General features: G+C 44.8%; 1 protein-coding gene across 4 annotated transcripts in view; it reads right to left on the minus strand.

The window, feature by feature from the left end:
* Positions 1-17,556, minus strand: part of KCNQ3 (potassium voltage-gated channel subfamily Q member 3) — a 234,211-nt gene that overhangs the window by 188,407 nt on the left and 28,248 nt on the right. The window contains exon 1 of one of the 4 annotated variants that reach the window (XM_030266710.4): positions 2,150-2,865. The exons of 1 other annotated variant lie outside the window; for it this stretch is intronic. In XM_030266710.4, the coding sequence (XP_030122570.4) occupies positions 2,150-2,481 (332 nt within the window). In that variant the 5' untranslated portion in view covers positions 2,482-2,865. Of the gene's footprint in view, positions 1-2,149; positions 2,866-17,556 lie in introns of those variants that run through there. 2 more of the 4 variants (XM_030266711.4, XM_072925019.1) reach the window with 2 other exon arrangements.

A 17,556-nucleotide genomic window follows, 5' to 3' on the forward strand; every position in this document is an offset into this window, starting at 1 on the left:
CACTCTTCCATCACTCTCAGCAGATTCCTTTTGTAGGGTTGGATCCTACAGTGAGGTAAGACCCCACAGCTTCAGCTGAGTTCAGAGGGAGCTGAGACTGAACAGAAACTCAGTGGGGCCAACTTGGACAGCAAGATACTCTGGATGTCTTGGGGAGGGATGGAGTGTCTATGCTGGGCTGACAGACTTGTGCATTTTATTTCCTTTAAGGATAAGGACTTCTAGAAGTGTTTTGTTTTGTTTAATTTTCATTAATATTGAATTTGGCACTGATGGTTTTCACAAGGCTGCTACTGACTTTTGTGAGTCAGACTGACATTTCAGTTTTGCAGGACTGAGTAGTCATCAAAGAGAAGTTGACCACACAGTGTCAGGTCCACTCCTAAGAAGGATCAAACCTTACAAACATCATTATTTTTTTCCCATTCTGTGATCCATATTGTATAAGTATCTTAAGGTCAACCACACATCTAGAGAGTTATCTAAAATGAATGCTGTAATTTGGAAATTTTTATACTACCGCAAATAATTGTCAATTATTTTATTCAATTACATTAATTCAATATTCAATTATATTACTGTCAATTGTCTGAATCTCTTAGCTCACCTGAGCCTCTCCAGACACATCCACTGTCCTATTGCCTATATCCAGACATGAGCCTGCACACAGATTTGACCCAGCTGCCACAGAGGGGTGCAAACTGCTTGGAATGCTGTGCTGTGTGCTAAAGCCTCACTGATGTGTGTGGGTTGGCCAAGGCAGGATGAAAGGGCTGCCCCTCTGTCCAGTTGTCACTTTCCTCAGGACATTATGCAATACTGAACACAACAGCAAGCTCCAGACCAAAGAGCCTTCCCAGCAAAACGCACTTCAAGTGCTGTCCCTCCCTGCTTGCTAGCACGAGTTTTCCTATGGCAAAAAGAGGTGAAAGAACCAAAAAAGTGTGACAGCATCCAGTTTCCACAGTTTCAGATTTTAAGCTAGAAAACAGGACCTGAGTCCCAAGATGTACTTGATGAATAAACAACATCAACTGAAAAGAGGGGAGCAAGCAGTGAATCAGTGGTACACAAGCAGCGCTCTAGTAGTTGCCTTTTAAGTCTTGCTCAGGGCTAAAACACTGTGAACATCAACAGAAATGTGCCTGAAGGTAAAATCGCAGCCCTACATTGAAGTTGTTTATTTGCAGGTCCAAGGATTGTGCCAATGATCAGTACTTCCTGAGACCCAGGCTCACAACCCATGCAGCCTAGAGAGCTTTGTTTTCCTTTGGCAAATGAACCAATTTCAAAAATCACTGCTTAAATCCTCTGTCACATAAAGCTCTGCACACCTTACAGTGCAAAAGAAAAACAGTACCACCGTGATGACTGAAAAACCCCTGGGTTTTCAAACACATTCACAACACTAAAACACACATTTATTTTAATACGACTCTGCCAACTCCATTCTGTGACGTTCACAGAATGATCTTTTTGATATTCTTTATGACAACTTAAGTCAACAGAATTTTTAGGAATGCAAACCAGTTCTCATTCTCTTGACTTGTCACCTATGGGCCATAAAACGAGTTTATTTCCTCTCAGTTCACTTGTGGTCAGTGTAACTTTCTGGCTGACAGCGCTGCAGTGCTCGGGTTTCATGCACTGCGGGGTGATGCTTATCGGACCGAAACCCGGCGGTTCTCATTTGACTCTTTTAGCTACGGAAGGAATCGGCTCACTCGCGGTCTGCAACAGCGAGTTGAACCTCACGCTCCGGGTTCAGCTGAACTGGCCGCGTTCCCCTGAAGCACTTCGAGCCTTAAAACCGCTCAGAGCTCGGTTTTCCTGGCATCCCTCCTCCAGTGCCTCAGACACACCGACTCGGGAATGCCACTCCAAGGCAACGTGGAGGTACGGGCAAGACAGAAACACAGAGTTAAAAAGCAGCTGCTCCTTTTGGAAAACCCGACGACATAAGAGAAATAAAGCCGCTCAGCAGCACACCCCGTACCAGACCCTTGCTCCACACACAGCCGGCGCCCGAGCGAGCCCCGGAGCGCCTTACACCGGGAATGATAAAGCAAAACGGCGGCCCCGGGCGCAGCCCCCCGGGGCAGCCCCGGACGCGCCCCCGGGAGCCGCGCTCCGCGCTCCGCGTACTCACACGAAGGCGTGATAGAGCAGCGCCCAGCCGCGGGGTCGTTCCAGGGCGTCGTAGATCAAAGTTTGGATGCGGCGGTACCTGGCGTGGTTCCGCTTCACCGGGCGGCTCAGGGGGGTCTTCGCCAGCAGCCCCAGTCCCGGCGGGCTCCGCTTGCCGCCCTCCTCCTTCCCGCCGCCCTCCAGCAGCAGCGTCCCGTCGCGGTCGCCGCCGGTGCCCAGGGCCAGCGAGCCCTGCTCGGGGTCGCCGCCGGCCGCCGCTCGCCGCCCCGCGGCCGCCGCCGCCCCGCCGGCCGCGCTACCGCCCGCCGCGCCGCGCCGCGCCTTCAGCCCCATGGTCGCCGGCGGGCCCCGGAGGCGAGCTGCAGATCGGCGGCGACAGCCCCGGGAGCCCCAGGGCCATGATCCGAGCTCGCCGTCCCTCCCCCCAAAATGACTTCTCTATATATTTATATATATATATTCATCTGTGAATGTATGTGTGTGTATATATATATATATGTATGTATACATATATATATATATATATATCTGGAGGGAGGGGGTAAGAAGCGGTGGGCAGGGGGAGGCGGTCACATCCCCGTCAGGTCACCCCCGCCGGCGGGCAGCGGGCGGGCGGGAGAGCGGCGCGCACCTGGGCCGGCGCGAGGGAGGGGAATCATCGCCGAGTTTATTTACCAGCCCGATGCCCGAGCCCCTTCTTCCCCCCCCCACCCCCCACCCCGCCTCCTCTTCCTCCTCCTCCTCCCAGCTCCTGCCTCCCCCCAGCCCTCACGTTAGGGAGTGGCCCATTGTATGCAGCCAGCAAATAGCCGGGCGCCCGCCCCCCGCTCCCCCAGCCCCGGCTGTCGAGTCATCCGCGGTGTGGGGGACACCGGCACCGACCCCCCGCCACGGCACTGCCCCCTCCCTGTCCCCCCACCCCCCGGGTGCCACCCCCCAGCAGCCGCCGCCGGGGCCGCCGGCGCCGAGCGGGGAGATCCCGGCAGCCGGCGGAAGGGGAGACCCCGCTCGGCTCCCGGGGATCCCCCTGCAGCATCACAGCCCCCCTCCCCCGCTGCGGCTGGAGGGAGGGAGAGGAGGGGAGGGCATTCCCGGCCCCCGGCGGGGGGCTGCTCCCACCGCCGAAGCAGGAAGGAGGGGAGGATGGGGATGAAGGATGCCGGGAGAGGCGGCGAGTGGGCGGCTGGAGGCGCCGGCTGCGCTGCGGAGCGCTGCGAGCCGAGCCGGAGCCTCCGCCCGCTGGCCGGGGCCGGGGGCAGCGCGGCCGGGCACGCCTTGTGCGCGGGTCTGGCCCGGGGGATGCGGCTCCCGTGCCCGCCCGGGCGGATCCTGCCGGGAGCGGCGCCGCTCCGAGCCCCGCTGCGGAGCCGGGGGTGGCCCGAGAACTCCCCTCGCTCCGCTCTGCCGTGTGAACCGCACCCTGGGCCGCTCTTCGGACCTAAAACATGACGGGATGTGATCAACAGCCGCGGACCCTTTGCCTTTCCGTTTCTTGCCTGTAAGGAAGAAGGGAAGAGACAAGCTTTTGTGTGCCTTGCACCTTTGGTGCCCTCGGATTTCTTCCACAATGCGCTAGAAGCATCCCCTCTGAGCGCTGCTGTCGTGTAAGAACCTGCCTTCAGGGCTGGGCGGTCGCATAGCTACACCTTGGGAGGACAGGAGGGGTCTAAAAATAAAATAAAATGTAATAAAACTAAATAAATTATAAAATAGACTAGAAAAGTATATATAAAATGAAAAATGAAATAAATTTTTAAAATAAAATAATAAAAATAAAATAAAAAAATAAAATAAAATAAAATAAAATAAAATAAAATAAAATAAAATAAAATAAAATAAAATAAAATAAAATGCAAAGCCTTATAGGTTGTTAGTGGTTTTCATGGGAGGTTCTTCTCCTCCAGATGAGGGAGTTTTCCTGGTATCTCCTGAAGCGATGCCAAAGCACCCAAGAGCCCTTCCAGACTCAAGCAGATTTGCCACCTACTCTATCTGCTCCTGTCCTGTTCCGGTGGGATTTATGATCTGAGGAGTCCTTCCCCTGTTTCACACACCGGGAAGGACAACAGATGCAAGTGGAGCTGCTGGAGGTGGTTTCTGGACCCAGTACAAGCCATGCTACTTTGGACCAGACAATCTCAGGTCACTTAAAAACCACACTTCTGTCATTGCAGAGCTGGCTGGAAGAAAGGCTGCTTTCCCTCCCATATTTCACCCTCTGAAGGTCTAAATCGAGCAAATTCTGTGCCAAAGAAGAAAAAAACACTTCTTCCTTCAGCTCTGCAAGCTCCAGCATTAATGGGTCTCAATCACCATCTGATTTTGGAGCTCTGCAGCCCGCAGGGATTTGCCCAGAAGCCGATGGGGCAGGCAGGGTGGTACCTCATGCAGTGCCCCCCGTGCCAGCAGCCAGGGCCGGCGCTGAGGTCTCCTGGCATTATCAGCGAGGAGGAGCTGGGCTGGGCACAGCACTGACACCGCACACGCTCTGCTGCCTGCTCAGCTAACATCTATCAGCATCATTTGAATGTCATTTATAGCTGAATTCCCAAGGAGGGCTGTGGGAGGCTAGGAAGTTTTGATAACTAGGCCATTTATCTCTCTCCAGCTCCTGTTCTACCTCAGTACAATAGCGATTACACTTCCCAATGCCACAGGGGAGCTATAAGCATTAGCGAGGATGTATGGGGCACTGAGAATCAGCACTTGCTTCAGATAACACCCTATGCTTTAACCTTCATCCCAGTGTAACATTAGGAAGAGGTGGGAGGAGAAGGGGAGAGGAAAGACAATTTATAGCTAAGCAATTCATCACAGCTTTGAACCACAACAGTAATGTTCAAACCGAAATGGAGATGGTAAATAATTTTCATGGGGGGGAGGCAGTAAATTATTTTCACTTGCAAAGGGTTGCACCAATGTCAGATAGCAATAGGTGATTGATAGGAAGGCACACCAGCTTGTTTGGCTTTTATAACACTTACACCAGAGACACAACACTTTTCAATATCAATTACATGTAGGGGTTTTTCAGTTGCAGGCTTCTGGGACATTTTCAAGCCTCAAATCACGCCCATACAAACCACCACTTGAGACCCAACAGGAAAGAGTTTCCATCGCCTCTAAAATTAAAATCCCACAGCTCAGTGTCAGGAATTCTCCTCCTCCATATTCCATCTGGTATAACTGCTGCACAGATGTAGCCGTACTGGCTGAGCGGTGAAAAGCAAGGGAGGTTGGCTAAAGACTTCTAATTCAATCCAAAGACACACAACAGTTTTCCAGGGGATCTGAATCAGCCCCCAGCAGTGGTTGTACAGCACCCCGTTGATGGTACCACTGCTTGGGACACATCTATTGCACACCTGCTGGCAGAGCTCCCGCTGGTGTTGGAGGGAGTTTGGCCAGGGCTATGATTTGGCTTAATGAGCAATTACACTCCATTACTATTATTTATGAAGTGTTGCTGGCAGCACCCAACATGCTCAGGTTTGATATCCACCTCCTTGGCTGACACTGGAGATCTCTGTAATCAAAAGCAAGTGCTTCTGCCGAGCTGGAGCTGGCAGCCAGGAGGCTGTAACAGGCTCTGACAGGAACATGTGGAGGGACCACTGATAAGCATCAACCAGTAGGTTTTGCTGGCCCTCATCAAGCAGAAAACTGGTTCAGTCGAAGAGGTTATAGCCTAAAATCAGAGGAAAACAGGATTGTATCTGTTGGTCAAGATAATATGGCTTTATCTTGGCTTTTTCATGGGTCATCTGGATTCTTGTGAATGACAAACACAGAAATGCTTGGTAAACATCACATTAACACACAGAGTGTATTCTGGTAGAGCCACATAGACACTCAGCTGGACCATCTAGAAGGAATGTGCAAGTGGAAAACCAGTTACTGTGCAAAAGACTTTAGGAGAAAAAAGGATAAACAGCTGCTCATGAGCTCCAGTAACGAAGGAACAGAGCTTTCTTACTTGAAAAAAAATGGTCAGGCTATCTAGGAAATAAAGAAACACTGTCTATACTGTTAGTGAAACTGTCATTAAAATGTGATGTCCTGCTCTAGTAGACCATGCTTTGAGAAAGGTGAAGAGCAGAACCACAGGGATCATTTCCTGGAATGAGAGATTTGAAGCTTGAGGACCTCTTGACTCAGGAGTCTTGTATATGGAGCAAGACCCAGTGCATGGAGGGTGAAGGTGTATAACCATAGAAGTGGGATCTCAGTTTCAGTGTAAGCACTGGTGTTGAATTTTATTGCCATTTTCTATCCTTCTTCTGCCTCCTCTATCTTATCAAGCAAAATTTTTGCAGTACTTCAAGTCTTCTAGTTTCTCATTTAGGGTGACAAGACCTAGTTTCTCATTTAGGGTGACTAATCCCATTTTTAGCTGTCTCTAACACCAGCTTCCACTCAACCTTTGGTGTAAGCTCCATCAAGAATCCTCATGCTCTTTCCTTGGAAGCTCCAAAAGCTTTAATAAGGACTCCATTCACACACAAAACCACCTTGCTTTTAATCTTTTTGTTAAAACTCACTCTTGGATGCCCACAAAATCTACAAGTGTCACTGAGCATGGTCTGGAAGCCCCTACTGAAGAATGCCAAATGAGCCACTGCACTGACAGCCCAGATGATTCAGGCAGCAGGAGCAGCCTGGCTTTAAAAAAGACCCAAAGCTCCACGGGGGCTGATTTAGGGGGTTGCTAGCCCAGACACAAACTGTGCTCTATTGCCTGCATCGTTCAAACACCCAGCCTGAATCTTGTCCTGTGACTTCTGTGTTCAGAAACATTTACTCTCCCTTCTTTGTGCATCCATGTTCTCCTTCTTCCTTACAGCTACATGTCAGAATTTTTAAGGGTTTGTTTCTTAAGGGTTAGCATTGAAGGAATCTAAGATGTGGCTTAAACCAACACAAAGTGTAGCCCAAGAAGAGCAACTGGTTGGAACAAGACAGAATAAACTAGCCAAACATGAAGCACTTTTGGACTTGGTCTTAAGTTAGAGTTGCAAGTTTGATCTTTATTTTTAAAATCTATAACTTAGTTTAACTTGAAGCTATGTTCTGTGATCAGCAGGTGGTCAAACTGATAAAAATGTCACACTGGCATCCGGATCATTGCATAAGCATCATTAAACCAGGTCAGGCACACAACAGTCGTATTGGGGAGACTGAGATCAGGGTCTGATCCTAAATCTGGTGGTGGAAGAGTGGTTGAGATATCCATGAAATCTCAAAGCTGTGCAGAAAAATAAAATATAGTTATGACAGGCAGCTCTTCCTTCCCCAGACTGCAGATGAACCTAATGAAAAATAGCTGCTGCTCCAAGCTGTTTTCTGTGCAGTGGAAGCCAGAGCCTATATTAGCTGTATGTTCAGAATCAAAATAACTGTAGGGCTGGTGCTGCTGGTCCCAAAGTGGATAAAATTTATTAAAAGAAAAAAGAACAACCAACAAAATAAACAGCAACTGTAAAATACTTCCACAGTGCTCACTTGAGGGAAAGACTTGCCAGAACAGGTCCCCTGGTCCAAAAGCTAGCATGGAAAGTGTTCCCTGGTTTGCAGCTGCAGCAGCTTTGGCCTAGCAGAAAACATCCCTGTGTGCCAGTGTGGAAATGAGGTCACAGACAAACCCCCCATGCCGACTTTGCTCTCCCTAAGCATCGAGTTCCCTGGCTCCCACATCCTCAGAGCACAAGAGCACCCATAGGAATGGGACACCAGCTGCCAGCTGCCATTGGCCTTGCTGCCTGCCAGCTTCATGGAAAACATAAAGTGGAAAATAAATCTCCACCACTGCAAATTACTGCATAGGCAAAAGAAAATCAATACATTGTAACTTCACACTGACTTAATGCCATTAGAAGATCGTTGAAAACCAATCAAAAGAGCATCCATAACTCACTCTTACTCCCCTTACTGAATCCCTGTCACAGTCACAATGTATGTGTGCATCCAGAATCTTGTCCCATCATTTTGCACAGTCTTTGTTTTTGAGACAGAAAGAGGGATTTCAGCCAGCAAGGTTCTTACATTGCATGAGTACCTTCAAACCTTGGGTTTCCATCTGTGCTGAGATCTGACCATCCCAGTCCTTGACTTTCTTGAAAAAACTACTCATCCAAAACTTTTTTCATTTCTCAACCCAGTGAGCTTAACCCTTTCACATGGTTGAATCTATCTTATCATGATTCATTTTCAGGCATGGCCCTTTAGCCAAGGCAGGGCAGCACTAAATCATTAAAAGTCAAAGGTAACTGAAAAAATTATTCAAGGAAGGAAAGCAAGCAAATAAAGATGGGTCCTCACAAGTCTTTCACTTTCTCTCAGTCAGTTTTCATGCTGTATGACTTTTTCTGAGCCTCTTGGAATTTCTCACTTCCCTTCCTGATCAGGACTGAATGAAAGTAAGGTGAGAGTCTCCCTTCCAGGTGTTGGGACATCACACAATCAACCCCAAATCCAGACATTTGAACTCCTATCATTACAGATGGCAACTCTGAGGAATATGTATTGAAAACATTACTGACTCAAATGATTTCTCCATTTCATTTCAGATAATTTTTAAAGTTCCATAATTTGCCTGAGATAGTATTGTGTCTCCCTGTCAAAGTGGGTCTCTCCATTGGATATTTTCCCTTAGCATCAAAATAATCAGTTGGAATGTCATTAGTGGAAATCTGATCATGCTGTGGATTCAATATCACTCACTGTAGAGTTACTAAAGTGCAGACTGCTTTTACAGAGGGCTCTCATCAAATTCCTTCTTTGCCTTCAGTCCTGCAGAAGTCATGCTTGCAAAAATGTCTTGCAAGAAATTTGCCCACTGGCTTCCTTTATGCTGCCTGTTTTCATACAAAGAAGGAGCCAGGCTCAGCAAACCAGTAGCTCTTAGGTATTTTCTAGAAATATTTATCCAGTGCTTCCAGTTTTCAGCAGAATAGGAATGGCCATGTAGCACCATTTGAAGTAGAAAAAAGGAAGGAGTGATGGCTACATATAGCAGAAACCTCTGAATATCAGTTTTAAATTGCTATAAATGGATCCACTTCAAATTCCTCAGTCAAGGCCCTTTTAGTGGAGCAAGAGAGGAAGGCTTTTGCTTTGAGTGTCTTATGTGCCAGAATTGTGTTTCTCCATGACTTGGGCTCCATCACTGATGGTAAAATATGAGGATGATTGAATAACTGGTACAACTTCACCACCAGCTGTGGATGGGGCTGTAAGTGGTTGTGTAAAGCATCACACAAACACTGAAATGGTGATGTTGTCTGGCAAGCCCTCATGGTACAATCTGCTTTACAACACTCAACAGTCCTATTCCAGGAGAATCTTAATAGCCTCAGTGGAAGAAGTCTTCAGATATTAATGAAATCACAGAATTAAAGACTGATTGAGGTTGGAAATGACACTGGAGGTCACCCAGTCCACCCATCCTTCTCCTGCAGGGCCACCAAAACCTCAGGGTCATGTCCAGATGGTTTTTGAGTATGTCCAAGGCTGGAGACTCCTCAGTTAAATATTACCTCATTTCTTGCTTCTGAACACCCAGTTTCACAAAAGATTGATTGAAATATCTGACACATATTTTAATATAAAGGAATTTAGCCCAGAACTACACTATGATTTACAGTTGTCAGTCCTCCACACGTGGAACCCAGCTCTGGTTTGTACAGGTATCCCATCCCCATTTCAAATTCAGCCCTTGAGAGAACATCCCATGGGCTGGCAATGATCCTAAGGGTAAGTTTCTTTACACTGCCTTTGGTGACTGCAAGAAATCACTCAAATCATTCCAAGGATGCCACTTATCACTTGTCCAAACAGAGGAAGAAATTTCCCTGTCTTAGTACAACTTCTGTCTTCAAAAGTATAAAACTGAAAATCTATTTCCAGCCTCTTTTTTCCTTGCCCACTCATTTCCAAAATGACACTTCCCTCTCCCATGGGGAGCAGTCTCTGTCAAGCAGCTCCTCCAGGGCTTTCTGAACACTGCAGCTCTGAAGGAGCAGCAAATCCCCAAGTCCACACCACACATATCCTAGTTTTTAGGTGGCTTGTCTCCACATGGACATTTTCCTGCACAGGCAGGCACAGCTCTCCAGCCCATGCAGTCTCTCCATGCTGAGAGCAGCAACACCAGGAGCTCACATTTTTTCCTCATGGTTTGCAGCTGAACAGGCTCACCCTAATGCACAACTTCCCTTTGAATGATGCTGTCAAATCTACAGCTTCTGTAGAACCAGCACATTCTCAAATGTTGTCTCTGTTTCATAATTTGCACTTTCTGTGTGCTAATGTTCGGGAGGAGAAGGGTTCATAATCGATTGTAGAAAACTGTATTTTATTGCACAAAGATGAATGTTGATCAGCCTACACAGCATCAAAGTTGACTTCAGGCAAAAAAAAAAAAAAAAATATGGTGTGGCTGTAACCTTGTTGCATCTCCCAGGTATCACATAATTCCTGCAGCTCTGTGAACAAGGGATGCACTGTGAATCTGCCAGATTAAATATTTTTTTCACTTTTCTGGAGAACAAATGTCCACACCTCCCACCCTGGATGATGTAGGACCCTGCACTATTCAGGGCAGCATTTTTCTACTACCATTATCTTTCCTGTTGCTCCAAAGGTCTGGTTAGGAATTAGCCATGAGAACACAGTCACAAGGCTCTGCTTTGCAATAACCCTCTGCCTGCCTATCAAGTCAGCCTTTCTGGTCCATTGCAAATGTGGATCTGGGTGAGTCCAGGGTACCTGAGCACTGACCACATGAATGTGCTCCTTAAACCTTATTATTGCTTAGCTTGATTTCATAATGAAACTGTGAACAGATGCTGTGTCTAGAAGACAGAGTGGGAAGGATTAGGATTTGCTCTCATCTGTTCAGGAGGAGACCTGAACTGGAAATTAATATGTAAGTGTAGCACTTAAAAGATCTTGCTTTCTTTTCCTGCAATTGCCTCTTCCCTGTGTGGCTGTGATCAATATTACTCCATGTACTGTTCAGGGAGCAGTTGTTTCACTCAATTCCTGAAGATTTGGTTCTGTGCTTCATTTTCTGCCAAGGCCACACAGCTCACTGGAGCACTGGGGCTTTCCTGCTCTGGGACTACAATTTCTGGTGCTGTGCAGGGCCTGGCATGATGAATGGGATCCCTCAGCACTCCATTATTAATGAGCAGGTGAGCAAGGAGGTGTATGGCACTGCAGCTCTGAAGTGTGCGGACTGAGGCACCAACAGTGAAAGAACATCTGTTCGTCCCATCTCCACCAGATGGTTCCTTTCTGTGCCCAAAGTTGCTGTCATTTATTTCATCAGTAATTTAGTTCAGCTAACTGAGGAATGGACACATCCCAGGTAGGGGAATAGTGGTCTGACACCTGAAAACTTTGACAGGAACATACACCCATGGAAATTCTTCAGCAATAAGTTAAAGACACAGTTTTGTTTTGAATGGATGACCTGATTGAAAAAAGAAAAAACTTTTTTCAAATTAATATGTGCTAAGCTAAGCTCTTTCTTTTTATTATTATTCTTTCTTGGAAACAAATTTTTGGAGAAGTTTTTTGCTCGGGAAACAAGTTTTTTGCTCACTAAAAACAGTTTGAAAGCTGATTCTATTTCAATTTAACAAAATAAAAACAACAAAATGGAAAAGTTTGGCAAGAAGTTGTTAAAAGGCTGAGCAAACAATTATTTGAGGTTTCAGCATTGAGAAGTTCCTCATGCTCAGAGCTTCAGGAAGGTTTAAACCAGGGCAGTATTTTTCCTTGGGGTGGACAGTGAGGACACGTGTGGGCAGCCAGGGCAGCAGCAGGGAGTGGTTGGGACTGAACAGGCTGTCTCCAGTCAGTCAATATCTGTTTGCTGATCTGTAACCCTGTAAACTGGGAAGATTTGGTCAGTTTTTCACTGAGGCTCTGTAACAAGACCACATATTTATCTGAATCTTCAGGCAGCCTGAACTCGCACTCAGTGTTGCAAAGTTTCACCTTTTTAAAGAGGACATCATAATGTCCTGGGCTCCCAAGATAAACATCAATTCTATTCTATCACTTTTTGATGAAAAGGCAAAATATTTCTTCCATGCATGGCTGAATGTTCATTTTGCTGTCCCATCCCATTTTCACAGCAGCAAATGTTGGGCTGTGACCATGGCTGGAGGTTGGATGGGGCTCTGAGCAGCCTGGGCTTGTGGAAAGTGTCCCTGCCTATGGCAGCAGATTGGAAGTGGATGATTTCAAGGTCCTTTCCAGCACAAACCATTCTATAATTCTATGATTCTGTGATTGTTTTCTTGGACACTGAAATCAAACTGAGGAGCACTTAATTACAGCTTGATCTTCTTTGTTGAGCAGAAAATCATTTGTGATAGCCAGGTACAATAGCATCTTGAAGTCATTGGTGGATGTTTCTAGCAAGCTATGAGAACAAAAGCATTGTGAGATGAATGATTTCAAACTCTTGAATTCATGATGGGATTTTAAACTGAGCTGAGGGACATTTCTCTTTTGTCAAATTCAAAGCATATTAATAGGAAAATGATAACAAAGAAAAAATTGAGTGAAGGGAAAACTTTCATTTGAAGATTGGTTTGAGGTGTGTGTTTTACCAGTTCAAAGCTCTCTTTTAGTGGTTTAAACCAGTAGTATAAAATAAAATAAAATAAAATAAAATAAAATAAAATAAAATAAAATAAAATAAAATAAAATAAAATAAAATAAAATAAAATAAAATAAAATAAAATAAAATAAAATAAAATAAAATAAAATAAAATAAAATAAAATAAAATAAAATTAGAAGCCAAAATGCAGCATTTGAAACAGTTGAAGTAGATTGCTCCCACGGTCCTTTCTGAGCCTTGAGGTTGCTTGCAGTACTGCTGAAGTAACATGAAGTCCTTTAATTCAACTGAATTTGCAATGACTGTGTTTATGGCATTTCTCTGAATTCATCAACCTGACAGCAGCCAGAACCCAATTTTTATTCCTTCTCAGTGTGACATTTATTTTTCTCCATATGTTTGTGTGTAGTGTGTTTAGTTGTATCATTAACAGCCTCAGACACCCAAAACTCCACCCAGCAAACACTGATGATGGCTGTGGGGTGTTGCTCAAGCAGAGGAAGTTCAGGGTGCTGTGCCTTCCTCCATAGGGCACAAGCAACTTAGATTGGCTACAGAGAAATCACATTTAACTCTGCTGCAGCCATAGATTTTGTTTACCTAAGCTGGCTGTTGCACTATTAAGGTAAAAAGACATCATTTTTCTGTTTGCAGAACATATAAACAAGGTCAGATCCTGGAGGTTTTGATGGTCACTCTTTTCTGCCATGGGGACTTACCATTCCTGATGTTTGATCCTAGTGGGGACTTTCCTGGAGCAGTGTTCAGGCACCTTTCTGTAGTTTTAGAAGAGTACTGCAAAGCCACTTTTGCAATTTCATGGGGGGAAAAAAAAGCAGGTTCAAACAAAATGCTTTCACTTTCTCTTAATGCCACAATGTGAGGTCTTAGAAATTATTTTCCTTGCATGGCAGAGGTTTTGGGCGGTGCAAGGCCCAGAGCTCATCCCAAGGCTTTGCTATTGCTTGCAGAAGCTTCCAGTTCAGCAACTTCTTGAAGTTTGAATCCCACGAATTGAAGAGATTTAAATGTATTTAAATGTCTTCCTGGGTACTTTCTTGTTCCTTTGAGTCCTGGTCGCCCTTGTGGATTTCTCAGAATTCAGCACAGAAGCCAGCAAGCAAATAAAAAGAAGAGCTCAGAGGAAGAGATGCAGATGAGGATCCATTTTGCCAGATCACTATCAAACTTCCAGGCTGAATTACAACTGAGCTGTTCCTATCTTGGCTCAATCAGTCTGCCCTTAGAAGAATGATCTATCAAAGAAAGTCTAAATATATCCGGGCTTGGAGAAAGGGCTCCCAGCAATTCATCATGGAGGCCAGAGACAGAGCAGTTTAAAGGTATTCTCAGCACAGCTCCTTCCCCTGTAGCTGACCTTTCTGCTCAAAAAGAGAATTAATACTTTCAGACTGTCAAGATCTTTTTCTTTGGAGGCATCACTAAAAGGGAAAGTGCCTGTACCACAAGATATTTTTGTCCTCACCAGGAAGCTACAAGAGCATTAATTTAAATGCATTAACACGATGTTGCAATTTGTGGATGTTGGAGGGAAGCCCATCTTCCTCCCCACTCCCTCAGCTGCCTTTCAGCATTTCTGTTTGTGACAGGGCTGTGCTGGACCAGGACTGGGACTTGCTGCTAGTGGACACTGAAGGATGTCCCACTGGGAAGGGTAGGAAGCGTGGGAAGATGAATTGGGTATTTCCAGATCTCACTGCAGCAGCTCACACCACAACAGGGAGCATGCCTTTTAGCCCTCAGTTTCTAAAATTTGCCCCTAGATCACCCAGGCACAAGCTGTATTAATCAGCAGAAGCTCTGCACTAACACAACTGATGGAAAGCTGAAGACAAGGATGACTTGGCCAAACCAAAAGGCCTCATTCAGTTCTTCTGAATACCTCTGTATTTCCCCAACAGATTTCCAGCAAGCTTGGAAAGAAGAAAACTTTGCAATTAGTTGGAAAGTTTCAGTGAGGATTTCAGTGCCTAGACTGGGACTGTGGTGTTTGAAAGTCACAGTGCTCACTGTTTCATGCCTTAATCTCCCTACCTTTCAAATGGAGATGATGTGGCAATAATTAATATCTGGAAAGCACTTCAGATGTTTACACAGTGCATTCCCTAGAGTCAGTTACCTACAATCAATGGGATATAATGACCTCATATTATCACAATAATTAAATACTTCCAGCTCTTCACTTAACTAATGTTTACAGTGCACCAGTGAGATAGAGGAAATCTTAAGGTTACCTGGTTGACAGAGAACATGTAAAGGAAAAAAACTACAATATTCAAGAACTTGTATATAAAAAATCCCCATGTCTTTCTGAGCAATTAAATCCCAAGAACTGTTAGGCAGCTTGGATCACTTAGTTTTTGGACTGCAGGAATCCACCCTGAAGCTCAAAGAACTGCAGCCATGCACGGCAGGTCTTATCCTTAGATCCTGGTAATAAAAATTATACAGACTGTGATTGGAGCAGCTGTACTTCTGCAGCCCTCTCCAGACATTTACTATCTATGGTTCTAAATATAGATCTTCAATAAATTATTGCTGGGGCAGAAGGAGTCATTCTTGTTCTCTGAAGCATCTGTCTCTATGGCCAACGCAAATTATTGGTATTACACTTGTGCTAACCAGCTTGTCTTTAACCCACACATTGTTTTGGAGAACATTTTTACCTTTATCACACTTACATGGTATTCAAATGTAAAAGCCTATTTGGAGTAAGAACAGGTGATAGATGCATTTTTTACATAAAGGTATCTAGGATTTCATGAAAAAGACCAAACAAAATCTTCTAGGATTTTATGTCTGAAGGCTGGGTTCTGTTCTGCTTCACCTTTCCTTCCTCCAACCTGGCAAAGAAAGGATAAATCTGGTGGATCAGGTCTAGGTATATATACATATATTCCTTTTACTATGAGCAAACACATAGGCCAGGACCATAATCACAAATTCTGGCTCACCAAAACCTGAACTTTTTACAACTTACTCCTGTGTTTTGTGCACTTGAAAGAAAACAGAGACTAAAAAGATGTATCTGAATAATACAAGAAGCTCTGTGCATAGGATGGTGCAAAGTGCACCACCAATGTGATTACCAAGAGCCAAGTGGGACTGTGTTATTTCAAACTGATTCTGAGTTGTATAATGTATCCCCCAGAGAATTTATTGCAGCATAAGTAACAGCAGACAGACCATCTCATGTAAGAAAAACATACTCCATTTGATGTATCTTCAGAGTAATACTGAATAATAGAAGATACTGTGTATCATCTTAATTTTTTATGATGCAGCACCACAATACAGGTCAAATAGAAATTTTCATTCAAAAAAAAAAAAAGCTTAAACATGTAAAACTCTAGAAATACAGAAAGTGGGACTCTAGAAGAAAGACTCTAGAAAGTGGGAAACTTTGCTTTGACTGTGCTAGATCAGGCTGCCCATATCCTTATTTTCTCAGTCCTTCAAAAGATGGCATTTCTTAAACTTGAGATGAAGAAAAGTCTTTCATGAAGAAGGCTCTTTAAGCAGCTAATGAAAAAAAATGAAATAAACTTCTGCTGCCCATTTCTTTACACCTCCTCTTGGCACTCTCATATATAAAATTGCTCACAAGCATTCACTGAGAAAATGCAATTCAACCTCAAGTAGAAATATAGACTCATAGAATGGTTCAGGTTGAAAGGGACCTTAAAGGTCATCCAGTTCCAATCCCCCTGCTATGGACAGGGACACCTTGCACTAGACCAGGTTCCTCAAGGCCGCCATTCCTGATGGACTTTTCCATCAGATGCGTGACAAAAGTCTGATGGAACCTATATAAATTCAGTGTTGTGCCAACAGGGGCTCATTTCAGCAGAGTTTGGTAGAGACCCTTGGCCTTTTGTTAGATACCCTTGACCCAACTTTCTGTCCCACATGCCTTCACATCCAAAGCTCCTGCTGCTCATTAAATCTCTGCTTTTGGTTCAGGGGTTTAAATTATTCTACCAGTACCATCAATTGACATGAGCAAACTTTGCTATATGTGAGCAACCACAATAGCAGAGAAGTTCCTGTTGGCTCAAAAGGTTGTTAAAACAAAGGGAAAAGACAGAGAACTCCACTTCAGCAACATCTACTGTGTCTGTGCACTTTGTGTGATTTGAGAAGCATTAGCATTTTGTTTTGTTTCAGTCTTGTAATTAGAAGGATTGTGCTTCATTATGCCACTGTAGCTCCCACTGTGACACAGTCCTGGTTATCTTTGCAAAAGCAGTATTTTAGACCAGCATCCAGTTCTGTCAACTGAATACAAAAGCATTGGCTGTTTCTCCATTTCTTATTTCAAAACAGTATTTAAATGAAAAGGAAACAACATTTCCCCCTTGCCCCCGCCCCAGCCATTTCTTCTTATGAAGTCCTTGTATTTGGGATTTATATAAGGAAGCTTTTCAGACAAGGGTGTTTATTTCCATAGACCTGAATACTTGAACTATTGAGGGGAAAAATATATTTTGGGGGCTTAGGTTTTTTCTTTTTTTTTACATGATAGCTCTTATTAGAAGGGAAAAAAAACAGTTCACATTAATTAACTGATGTTTATGTGATGGGGAGGAGGGGGTTAGGTAATTTTTTTTTCCCCAAAAAAGGCCCTGAAGAGCTGTTCTACAGAAATATGCTTGCATGGATACCGGCAGTTTTCAGCCTAAGAAGTCTCCAAGGTTGTATCTATGAGCTCCACTGCCTCCTTCTTTTCTTCAACTCATCTGCCAGTATC

This window comes from Taeniopygia guttata, chromosome 2 (genome assembly GCF_048771995.1).
Source record: "Taeniopygia guttata chromosome 2, bTaeGut7.mat, whole genome shotgun sequence".
Classification (NCBI taxonomy): Eukaryota; Metazoa; Chordata; class Aves; order Passeriformes; family Estrildidae; genus Taeniopygia; species Taeniopygia guttata.